Here is a 12,740-nt window from a genome sequence, read left to right as displayed (position 1 = left end):
AAACTTAAAGTGCGACTGTGTCTTTTTGGTTGATTAATGGCCCCCGTGGACACAAAGACAATTATAGGATAATGATAAATGTTAAAATGTAGTGCATAATAAGAAACTAGTCATCAAGTTACAGAACTGACTTAAGTAATGTCATTTCCAAAGCAATAGTTCTTAACAAAGCTACAATTACATGTGACAAATGGAGGAGGTTTGTTACACATCTGTACTGTTTTGCCTATTAACGCCTAGTCTTCAATTTTTAGAGCAGCCTGTCCTCCACCTTGCTGAAAAGACGTGTCTTTCCTATGTATGTATGTAAGTAGGAGATTATTAAAAGCTCAGTGCTTCAGGTTCATCTGGAGTGGGATGTATGAGGTTAGAGCTTTGGCAGAGTGTGTTTTTTTTTTTTTTTTTTTTGATGAATAAAATACACAGAGGCAAAAAAAAAAAACATCTTGTGCCTGAACTGAGCTGTTGTGCGGGTGAAGGAAAACTCACACAACAAACTGAAAGCAGCAGTAAGTTTCAGTTTCTGCAGATGCTGCTGTATTTGTTTCACTATTACTGCTGGAGTGAAATGAGAAATGATCAGGAAATTTGAAATTACATCATAATTTTGATTTGACTGTCTCAATTTTAAATGTGTTATTTTGCTATATTATTATAGGAAAATCTCATAAGTGAATATATTATTGCAAAGCACATTTTGGTTTATTGTATTGTATTGTACTGTATTTTTGTCATACCACTGCTACAGCTGCCTGGAGTTCCCCCAGGTAGTGCAAACTATAATTTACAGTGTGCACCCATTTCCCTATCGCCCTCTCTCTCTCTGTGGATAGATCGAGGGCCAAGGGCATGGAGCACTATTTGACTGCAAATGTAGTCCAGATGGGCAGCATTTTGCTGCCACAGACTCCCACGGACACCTGCTGATCTTCGGCTTTGGGTCCAGCAGCAAATATGACAAGGTAAAACATGAGGATTACCTTTAATATTCACACACCAAGCCATACCTGACATGATGTTATCAGTAACAACAAACGCCTATCATGCCATGTCCTTGAGATGTGGAAGTATGCTCAATAAAAACATATGCTGTAGATATCTTTGGTAAATGTACGTGTCATTTTCCACCCCTGCTTCAGATAGCGGACCAGATGTTCTTTCATACCGACTACCGGCCACTGATACGGGACGCCAACAATTTTGTGCTGGACGAGCAAACTCAGCAGGCACCACACCTAATGCCTCCACCATTTTTAGTGGATGTGGATGGAAACCCCCACCCTCCTAGATACCAGCGGCTGGTGCCTGGCAGGGAGGGCTGCAGAGATGAGCAGCTGATCCCACAGATGGGGGTCACTTCTTCAGGTACAGAGGCTGAAATCAGATCCTCACGAGTAGCCTTTTAGCATTGATCTCTCCCCATAATATTAGTAGTTGAACTTGTCCACTCTCTGCTTGTACACTGCAGACCAGATCTTTACCTGGAGGTCTCATCAGAGTCCTTCTGCCAGCTGATCAAGGACACTTGTCAAACTCATCATACTCTTGCAGCTTGTTACTTGAAACAAATGTTATCGGTCCTCAAATATGCCTAATGAGAGGCTTTTACTGACACTTCAGTACCATTGGTAATAAAACCGGAATTAATAAGGCAGTTTAAAATCTTGGCAGGGATGTAAACAGAAACAATCAGTAGTTAATGAAGTGCATTAGCTGTGAACAGATGACAGGTGGCAAGGAAGGGAAGAGACTTGTGCTTCACAGGATATAAAAGTGTTAACATAAGCTTACCCTTTTAAAAAGCACTGTAAAAGCTATTCTTAATATTGAGGTGACTGTGCAACACTTTACAAACCCAACAACCGTGTTCTCCTTTGAGGTGGATTGTAGCATGTTGTCATGTTCACAGAACCTGGCTCAAAAGAAGGATAAATAGGAGGACCACACATGACAATTAGACAATTTATTTAACTTAACACAATTCAAGCAAAGAAATCTTAAAATGTGCTAATCTGCGATGTCAGTAGTGTGGGGAGTGTATGTATGTGTGTAAAATGAAGTGAAATGAAAACAAAACAGACAAAAGGCAACTTAGGCCAAATCACAAACCAAATGCGCAGGAACAGAGAGACAAAATGGCTGAGTCCACCAGCGTATATGTCTGGAGGAGGAGCCAAGACAATGATGACTTCCTGCCAAAAAAGTCCAAGAACTGCCCACACAACACAGCCCAGACAGGAAGTAAAAAGGGCTGTCACAGGAGTAAATAGAAACACCTGGCAACTGTAAACCCTGTTGGCTTTCAGACTTATTTAATGTTATCAGATGTGTTTTCACTTCACATCTCTCTCTTTCCATTCCTGTCTGTGTCAGGCCTGAACCAAGTTGTGAGTGAGCAGGCAGTGGATGGCCCCAGTCCTCTGGATACTATGATTCAGAGGCTGCAGCAGGAGCAAGACCAAAGACTGGGAACAAATGATGCCGCTTCTGCAGCTGCAAACACCAGGGCCAGTAGAGGTATGACCAAGTCATGACGTCAAGGTTGTAGTGTGCAGAACTTGTTAAAGTGGATATCATTTTAGTGTTATACACATTGGATGCATATTAGTGCTTCTTAATATGACTTAAAATTCTGAATTACACAATATTGGCAGGTTGATAAGCTCTTTTCATATTATAATCACTTTGAATAATTAAGTGTGTATAATGTCCAAATAAGCAAAACAAGCAACTCAGGGAGATTTTATTCTACAAAGTTCAACACTGATGTATCAGGTTTGAGCTGATTTCAGCAGATGTGTGAGTGTTTGGGAAATATATGTTTAGGTCAGCGAACCTATTTACTGAAGAAAAAACATACCACCGATCACCCATGTCTGTGGCACTGGTGCTCCGCGCTCACACATTAGCATATATAATGTTAAGTAACTGCATTTAGCTGACTTAATTTCCAGGGGGAAAAAAAACGGCAACCTTCTTAGTAACAAAATCATGTGTGTCTTCATTGTAAATTCAATTAGGTTTAACAACTAAAACGATTACTACAATTACCTCAGTAAGCGACTTCCCATTAACTAGAGTCATTGTCTTTCTTTGTATCACTAAGTCACTTTTAAGGCTAAAACAATTAGTTTTTTAAATGATTAGTCGTTTAGCAGAAAAATTAGTGCTTTCAGTTTCTCATTTGTGTAGATTTGATATTTTTTGTTTTCGTTTTTCTCTGAGAGTATACTAAATATCTTTGGGCTTCCTGTCAAGGGAAGAAAAGTCACGTAGGACTTTAGAGAATCAGTAAATATTTTCTGCAATTTTTTGAGACTTTTGCTCTCAGTGTACTCATCCTTTACCATTAAAACAAGCGACTCCCTTCAATGCTGTTGACTCATCATCTTTCTCTTCATCATAGGTTCAGTGGGTTCGCCCAACGAGGTGCACTCCCCACCCAATGTGGGTCTGAGGCGCAGTGGTCAGATTGAAGGTGTACGGCAGATGCACAGCAACGCCCCGCGCAGTCAGATGGCCACAGAGGGAGATCTTGTGGCCTGGAGCCGCAGGGTGCTGGTCCCTGAGCTGGAGGAAGCCACCGTCAGGTAAAACACTCACTGATAAATACAGAACTTGCTAAAGCAATAACAGACATTAGTATGTCATAAACCTACATGTTTAGCTTTAATGCACATCATGATTCGTGTGTGCATGTGTGTGTTTTACAGGAGACAGGTGAACTGGCGTGAGGCTAAAGGGGAGGAAGAGATCAATATTTATCAGTCTGAAAGGAGGAGGCGGACCATCCATTCTCTCCCTAAGGAGAGCAGGGTTAGTGAAATAACACTGTCACACATTATTGTTTTATAGGGTGTTTTTTATCACTTTGCCATATGATTTTTCTCCTTTACATATTCTATTTTGGACATCTCTTAAACAGAGAACTTCACAGATTTCTTTTCTTCATTTTAATTTCGGTCCCTTCTGTCCCTAGTATAATTCTGTTGTCAGCGGCAATATGACCTAGTTTCTGTGCATCATATCCATCACTTTATTCCTCACTGTTGCAGGTTCATCCAACATCAGAGTGTGTAGTTGACGAGGGTAGGAGGAGCCAGGGTAACCATGGCTATCAAACTCGTGCAGCCATGGAGGAGACGAGTCGCCAGAGTGCCGAGGCTGCAGACGACGATGAAAGCACCTCAGAGGTAGGTACAGTATTGTTGCTGCCTTGTTTTGAATGTAATTTTATACTTCATGGAAGATGTATGAGATTAATCCTTTATGAAACTCATGTAATACACAAAGTTTTAATTCCATGACTTCGATTGATGACAGGTCAAAATCTAATTTGTTGTTGATGTCTGTGCTCTTTGCCAGCTGGCAGGGAAACAGACGTGAGACCCCTGTGTTCAAAACACAGATTATGTAGAAGTATGATGTATCGCTCAGTAATACCGCTGAACAACCAGGGTGTAGTTCTGCAGTTTCAATGTCTTATGAAACAATCAGCTGATCTCACCAGTTAAAATCTCCCAGTCACAATTTATTCACATCATTTAAATAAATCAAGCATAAGCTTTTAGTCCTGAGTCAGTATTCAAATCAGGCAGCTATTTGAAACTATAATATGCTATAATAATCAGTAGGCTGTTAGTGGGTTCATGCGTAAACATGCATATTTACTATATACACTACCCGTCCAAAAAGTCACACACTCTAATATTTCATTGGACGGCCTTTAGCTTTGATTACAGCACGCATTCGATAAGCTTCTGCAGTGTCTCAACATTTATTCCCCTCAAGAGTTGCACTTATGTTTCACCAACATCTTGTATTGATGATAGGAGAGTCGGACCACTGTGCAAAGTATTCTCCAGCACATCCCAAAGATTCTCAATGTGGTTAAGGTCTGGACTCTGTGGTGGCCAAATCCAAATGCGAAAAGGATTTGTCATGCTCCCTGAACCACTCTTTCATAATTCGAGCCCGACAAATCCTGGCATTGTCACCTTGTAATATACCTGTACCATCAGTGAAGAAGAAATCCATTGATGGAATAACCTGGTCATTCAGTATTTTCAGGTAGTCAGCTGACCTCTTTCTTTGGGTGCGTAAAGTTGCTGAACCTAGACCTGACCAACTGCAGCAACCCCAGATCATAGCACTGCGGGCTTGTACAGTAGACACTAGGCATGATAGGTATATCACTTTACCCGCATCTCTTCTAACCCTGATGAGCCCATCACTCTGGAACAGGGTAAATCTGGATTCATCAGACCACATGACCTTCTTCTGCTCCCTTTTTTTACGATTAGCCTCACTGAGTGGTCCTATTCCGCGAGTTCGCGTCACATTGTGTGTGTAGAAATGGTCTTACTTTCACTATTAAACATAGCCGTAAGTTCTACTGGTGCCTTTTATGATTTAAACGTTTAAGTGGTCGGACAACATTTCTTCCTCAAAGATGATGGTTCTCCACCATCCTTCCAGTATTTAATAATATGTTCTTAACCCATTTTTAGTAGTTTCAGCAAACTCCTTAAATGTTTTTTTTGCTTGATGCATGTCAATAATTAGACCCTTCTGTGGCAGATTAACATCTTTTTCATGACCATAGGATGTGTCTTCTGACATGGTTGAGAAGCTGGTCACTGCATCAGTAAGGGTTATGCAGTAATTATCCAGTGGGAGGCCGACCATATATAACATATATATATATATATGTATATATATATGTTGTAAATATAATTGAAAGAATTTAGATTAAATGAGAAATTCAATACTCAGTTCAGGTTGTATTAATAACTAAGCTTCAGATTTTTTCCGTTACAGACACCAGTGTCACGAAAAATGTCATTAAATGACAAATTGTAAACAATAAGATAATGATTTATCCTAGCCTGGATGCTATGTGCTGCTTATTTTCTGTTTTCATCTAAGAAAGGCTAGGCAAACCAGCCTCAATAGGGGGTGGATGCAAGTGTTAAACAGGATGTAGCTCTGTTCAGCTCCACTTACCTCATGTCTTTTTAATACTTTATGCATTTCTGATCGCCTTTCATTGTTTTTATTTTTTTGTTCATCTTTGTGTCCATTAGAATGCTAATGCAAAATGATGTGTGTTTCCAGGGGGAGGTGGAGGTACGGCAAATCAATGGACACTCTTCAGAGGAGGAGAAGGATGAGGAGGAAAAAGAGCCTTGGCCAGATGACCACAGTAGTTCAAGGTGGGACATATACAGTATACCACACATACTCTACTATATGCAAATTCACACAAGCAGATATATGGATTTTTAATCTTGTCTTTATGATGTTTTTGCAGTGACTACTCCAGCGATTACTCTGACTGGACAGCGGATGCAGGGATCAACCTTGAACCCCCCAAGAAGAGCGTTAAGGTGAAAAAGAAGAGCAGTGGATCTGAGGAGGATGTAGAGAAGAAGAGGGATGGGAAGAAGGAAAGGAAGAAAGACAAACCAGACAAAGATGGCGCACTACCAAAGAAGAAGAAGCCAAAGGAGAAGAGGAAGGTTTGTCATCAGCAGTTAAAATTTGGATTGTCAGTGTTTGATCTGTTTGTTTAGTAATTTGTGCTTTCAATGTAGTAATCTGTGTTGCCTCCCAGGTTCCTTAGGAATGACTAAGTAATTTAATGATGATAGCAGCCCAAATCATGATACTGCCAATGTAATGATTTGATAAGGACTTCTTACCTATCACAAATAAAATCAAAAAAGATATTTAATGAATACACATAAGGATACAATAATGTAATAGAAGAAATCCTCATTGTCCCTGCTCCTCTACACTCCACTCAACCCTTATCATATTTTCTGTCTAATCCAGAGAGATTGGTAGCCTGTGAGTCAGGCATAGTGACGTCTGCCAGCTGCTAATGCTAGCCTGAAACCTCGGTGTGAGAGGTCAAGTAGAGCAGAAGCATGTTCACCTACTGACTGGAAGCCATGAGCTCCCAGACCTTACTTTGGCCTTTTCTGATTGGCTAGAAGGGGAAGGCTTGCAGAGGATATCTCAGGACTGCTGCCAGGCTGTTTAATGAATTGGCATCACAAAAATCTTTGTCAGCATCTCTCCAGATTAAGATTTGTTTAGGAGCATACTGGGTATAGATACATACTGCAACTTTAAGTATAGGCACATTACACGAAGAAGGTGCATGTATGCCCATTATAATAATGCAAAATCTTTGGAAAAGTAAAAGAAAATGCAAAGACCATTAAAGTCTTTAGGATTCTTGCAAACAAATATTTATTTTGTTGTGTTTCATTCAGAGGACAGAGTTTCAGGAGCAAGGGCTAACTCTGGAAGAATGGCTTCCTTCTGCCTGGATTACAGACACTGTCCCGCGAAGATGTCCTTACATACCACAGATGGGAGACGAGGTACGCACTGCCTGTTTCTGTTATAGTGTCCCCACCACATGTGCACCACATGGCTGCTCATACCAAAACAAGGACTCATGTTATATATAACAACAGGATTATGTGTGCAGCCAAGCTAGCGGCCCCATGAGGCTATAGTAGTCATTACGTTCAAGAAAGCAACTGACTGACAAACGTGTATTCAAAAAGTACGTATATGTGTGTTTGCAGGTGTACTATTTCAGACAGGGCCATGAAGCCTATGTGGAGATGGCTAAACAGAAAAAGATTTACAGCATCAATCCTAAGAAGCAGCCCTGGCACAAGATGGAACTGCGGGTAAGGACCAGTTTGACAAAGATGGATTTAACAGTCTCTGAAGAGAGACATTGCTCTTTAGATCCCATGTATCTCAAGATTTATGTTGTCTCTTTACTTGTGTGCCCAAATCCACCAAGGAGAAACCTCTAATAAAAATCACAGTAGGAAATCAATACAGTCTTCACACAGAGGAACTCTATTTGGATAGTCAGTGACAAGTATTCTTATAAAGCATGAAAGACGCTCATGCAAATTTTCCTAACTTCTGTGATAAATGCAGAATACAGAATACATCTGATGAAAGAACCGGTTTTGCGAGCTAACATGGCATTTTGGGAGTTTAATATTTTCAGTGACATTTCTCCTTTAGTGGTGGTGAATTGACAGAGTAACAACTGTAAAGGCCAGTGCACTAGAAACAAACAAAACAAACATAATCTTCGTAGGAAGACAAAGCACTTCCTGAGAAATGCTACAGACCTGCAACTTACAATGATGTTGTCAACAATTCAGCTCACACAAGGAAACAGACAAGCCTCTTCTGATATTTCCTCTTAATCATAGACATTTATCTAGCATCACTTTCAGATCCACTTTTACCTTTTTTTCCAACATAAAATTTCTTGACTGAGTAAGTTTTATTCTACAGGTATAATAAATGGAAAAATAAACACCATCAGATGCTTAAAAGCAACAACTTATGGCAATTCATTTGTACTTGTGTTGTTTTGTGTACTTGTGCACTCAAAGTATTTTTTCATTTCTTTTCCATGTGAGGAGGTAGAAATAGCATTTTCTGTGCAGATGACAGGCGATAATGCATTGCAGGCAGCTCTAAAGCATTACTGTCTTCAGTCTCGCTTTTTCTCAGCTGGAAGTACTTACTGTAGCTTTGCTAACACTGTCTCAACTTACACATACAAAGCACTGAAAATATATAAGCAAGAAGTGAGACATAGTTCGCTGAACTATGTTTAACCCTAACGATGTTCCTGGATATGTGGGCGGCTTCTCCTGTGAAGAAATGTGTTCACTTGTTGTGATCATTATTTTTTCCTTTATTGGTGGTGTTCAGGAGCAGGAATTGATGAAGATAGTTGGCATCAAGTACGAGGTTGGCTTGCCTACATTGTCTTGTCTGAAACTTTCCTTCCTGGACCCTGACACTGGCAAACTGACAGGAGGATCCTTCTCTATGAAGTATGTGACAATAAATGACAAAATAATAAGACACTTGTGGTAGATATTGTACTTTGCTATGTGTCATACCATGTATTTATTAGAACTTTACATTTCTCACATTAACTTTCCAACAATAGATAGAATTTCAGTGTGGCAAGTTAAGTTGTTCTCCTCAGTAACTGATGTGATTCATGTTTATAAATTAATTCGTAACATAAAATGAAGAGTTTAGCTTTGCTAGAGTATTTCATGTGTATGTTAAAACTAGAGCACTATTAAGATGGTTGTTAACATGTTTCTTTCCTTGCTTGTGTTGTATTCTTGGACTTGTAAAAATGTGTCTGTTGCAGGTACCATGACATGCCCGATGTGATCGACTTCCTGGTGTTGAGGCAGCAGTTTGACAATGCCAGAAAGAGGCAGTGGAGTATAGGTCCGTGAGTTTCACCTTTGTTGACTGACTTACTTGAAGCACAAGCAGAGTTTGTGAACAATATGACATGTATGACATATGTCATATTTTCTGTTTCACTTATACTCCATTCATGAACTCAGTATCTACACTTCCTGTGATATTTGTACAGGCGATAGGTTTCGGTCAGTGATTGATGATGCCTGGTGGTTTGGGACTATCGAGAGCCAAGAGCCCTACCAGCTCCAGTATCCTGACAGCCTCTTCCAGTGCTACAATGTCTGGTATGAACCCAGCTTGGAGTGGTTTTGCAGGTCTAATCCCATTAAAATGCAGTTTCAGCTGAAACTCTACAAAATCTAATTGTTAAATAAATCTGTTGTATTTTCATTAGCAAGAAGATCCACTGAAACAAACTAAGTGTTCCTAATTTCTTGAGTTGCATGAACAATTTAAACAATTTAAAAGACCGAATAACCCTGTGTGCAGAAGCACAGAATTATGAAAACCTTGCTAGTGGGTGAGAGGAAAAGGAAGTAAAGTCAGGTAGTGTGAAGTTTCACATTGCTTGGTTTCAGATTGAAAGATGATAGTACCACCCAATGCACTGCACCTTGCAAATTATATTTTGCCATAGTTGTACTGCAGGTTAATGCCAGTACTGTATTTAACTGCTTCAAATGAAAACGTATAATCTAATTATGACAAGCTACATGTATGTCTTAACTGTATAAAAATATCTGCTACTGTACTAGAAAGCCAACATAACATAACAACACGGTATATGGAGCAAACTCAACAAGCATCCATTGGTACTGAGAGCTTACAGTAGACATGTAAGGAACAAAAGTGTAATTATTAGTGCTGTGATTTTGAGGAGTTTCTCTTTAAAGATCAATTTTAATCATTGAAGTTGGCTACTGCAAAAGTGTGAAAACTTGGACTCACACTTCTTCTAGTGTGCAGTTGGTCTCTCAGTACAAAGAGTGTCTTAGTGAATCCTGGGATTTCAGCGATTTTGAGAGCTGACTTTGAATAGAATAAAAATGTTAAGACAGTTTCATTATATTATGGTTTACTTGTAACAAGGAATTTGTTGCCTTGGACAAGTTCCAGGCAAATGGAAACTTCTCTCACAATGCAAGTACATAAACACCTTGTGAGTTGAATCATTCAAGAAGATATATAGAACGATCCAGGATGACCGCTTGGATTTGATATAGTGAAGCCCACTGCTCTTTTTTTTTTGTATTGCTCAACTTATTTATTTGAAGTGACGTTTTACTTTGGAAAACTTTCCTACGCTTTGAATAAGCATATTAAACAGTTTGAGTCTGTTTTTCTGCTCAGTACCAAGTGCCTCACGATCACAGATTATTTGAAAAAAACTTGTTAGAGAATGACACAAATGCTTGCAACACAGTACAGCAACAAACTACAATGTGATTATTTGATGATTCATTTCTACGCTATTTCTTTTTCAGCTGGGATAATGGAGACACAGAGAAAATGAGTCCTTGGGATATGGAGCCTATCCCTGATGACGGTGGGTATCTAAAAAACACCCACACTGAGGTGTAAACACATTCCGACACAAACTGTTTAAAACAAAATAGTGTGAAATTCAGTTTCAAGCTTTTACATTGCTCCCTCTGCAGCCACGTTCCCTGAGGAGCTGGGCATGAGTGTCCCACTGACGGAAGACGAGCAGAAGGAGCTGCTGTACGTCCCTCTGGATGGAGAATGGGGCTGCCGCACACGTGCGGAAGAGTGCGAACGTATCATCAAAGCCATTGACCAGCTTTGCACCCTTGGTATGATGTCATTAAGCTTCCGTGAAAACAAGTCTGCTTATGTAAGCAGGGATATGAAGTTAAGTCACAAGGGCACATTTCTCGTAAAGTGGCAGCATTACTCTACACTTGAGTCACCACTCCAAGCTCAGCAGCATGAGCCCAGCAGGGCCATGGGCCATATGTTAAGTGGAATAAACTGCTAACACGTTGAGCCAGATACTGAGGTAGTTGCTTGAATTCCCTTTAAGTGATGTCATGTCATATCAGACACAGACTCTGGTGGACATTGGTGCAGTCCTTCCCCCCCTAGAAGAAGGCTGGTCTGATGGTTCCCTCTAGTGACTGTTGTGGGGAAAAGTGGACAAAGCAACAGTCAGCTCATTTAATCCTTCCAGATCTCTCGGTACTCCTACGCTTCATGCTGCAGTGGGCTTGCAGGACAGGATTCATATTAACTCTTTTAAGTGTGCAAGTTTAGATAAGAACTTTTAGATTAAGGAGGGGAATCTTTAGTTAAATGTGACTTGGCACTTTTAATCATTGTAATATTTGATATGGACAGTTACATAGACTTAATTGTTGATTGAACATACACCCTGCTATCGTCATGCCACTTTATTGTTGGCCTTCTGTTTCTTACTTTTTCCATGGTTTTGTTCCATGAGTATTGTGTCTTGCAGTGATAATTCTCTTTTTTTCTGCATATTTACCTATTTTTAATCTACTAAACTTGTTACCCTCAGATGTGGCAGCACCGTTTGCCTTTCCAGTGGACCTACAAGCTTACCCCACGTACTGCACAGTAGTGGCCTACATCACTGACCTCAGCACTATACGCCAAAGGCTGGTGAACCGCTTCTACAGGTACCTGTCATCAGGCTGTGTCTGAGAAAGAGAGATAGCGGATGATGAAAACTCACTCACTCACTGAACATATTTGTATTTTATTCTCAGACGGCTGTCCTCTCTGATGTGGGAGGTCCGTTACATTGAACACAACGCCCAAACATTCAATGAGCCAGGATCATTCATCGTCACTACTGCAAAGTTTGTCTCTGACCTCATGCTGCAATTCATTAAGTGAGTGTTCACTGCAGAGAATCATTCCTTTAAAAGACTGCATGTTGTTTTAGAGCATAATATTAATTTTGAAGAAAAGTCAACTGCATCTAGTGGTAAAATGTTAAGCAGTTCAGTTCCTGTCATACTTAGCAGAAATCTGTTAAAGAGCTTTAATGTGCATTTAACATAACTGACGATAGGAACTCTTCTTTCATAGGGACCAAAGTCTGACAGACCTCATGCCCCTCTACAAAACTATGAAGAAGGCAACTTTCTCTGACTCTGAAGATGAGGTGTGTCTGCATATTTACATACACACACAGTTGGCAGTTTTTAGGTACATTAAGCTACAACTAATGCAGTCTAAGAAGACAGTCCTGCAGTAAAACCCTCACTTCATAAAGGTAATAACGATCATTTTAGAGAAGTGCTAATTCAATATTATCATAATTTTGGAGGCTGCATTATTCAAGTGTTATTTAGCCTGGTCTCATTGATATAAATGGAGCAGGCAAAAATATCTATTCAGTGTCAGTTTGTCAACTTCTGTGTTTCTGCATAAATATGACCTGATAATGATATCTTCAGAGAAAA

General features: G+C 39.9%; 1 protein-coding gene across 1 annotated transcript in view; it reads left to right on the top strand.

Annotated features, from left to right (window-relative positions):
• The window catches only part of phip (pleckstrin homology domain interacting protein), a 29,623-nt gene that overhangs the window by 13,186 nt on the left and 3,697 nt on the right, over positions 1-12,740 (top strand). The window contains exons 16-33 of the mRNA XM_026342162.1: positions 834-962; positions 1,140-1,365; positions 2,374-2,517; positions 3,407-3,590; positions 3,714-3,816; positions 4,056-4,193; positions 6,118-6,215; positions 6,314-6,521; positions 7,284-7,394; positions 7,605-7,712; positions 8,770-8,894; positions 9,227-9,309; positions 9,461-9,572; positions 10,773-10,834; positions 10,947-11,102; positions 11,828-11,948; positions 12,039-12,164; positions 12,364-12,439. Coding sequence (XP_026197947.1) covers positions 834-962; positions 1,140-1,365; positions 2,374-2,517; positions 3,407-3,590; positions 3,714-3,816; positions 4,056-4,193; positions 6,118-6,215; positions 6,314-6,521; positions 7,284-7,394; positions 7,605-7,712; positions 8,770-8,894; positions 9,227-9,309; positions 9,461-9,572; positions 10,773-10,834; positions 10,947-11,102; positions 11,828-11,948; positions 12,039-12,164; positions 12,364-12,439 — 2,310 coding nt within the window. The remainder of the gene's footprint in view (positions 1-833; positions 963-1,139; positions 1,366-2,373; positions 2,518-3,406; positions 3,591-3,713; positions 3,817-4,055; positions 4,194-6,117; positions 6,216-6,313; positions 6,522-7,283; positions 7,395-7,604; positions 7,713-8,769; positions 8,895-9,226; positions 9,310-9,460; positions 9,573-10,772; positions 10,835-10,946; positions 11,103-11,827; positions 11,949-12,038; positions 12,165-12,363; positions 12,440-12,740) is intronic.

Source organism: Anabas testudineus, chromosome 24 (genome assembly GCF_900324465.2).
Source record: "Anabas testudineus chromosome 24, fAnaTes1.2, whole genome shotgun sequence".
In the NCBI taxonomy this organism is placed as follows: Eukaryota; Metazoa; Chordata; class Actinopteri; order Anabantiformes; family Anabantidae; genus Anabas; species Anabas testudineus.
Note: the sequence above shows the minus strand (reverse complement) of the source record. Positions and strands in the feature narration are given on the sequence as shown.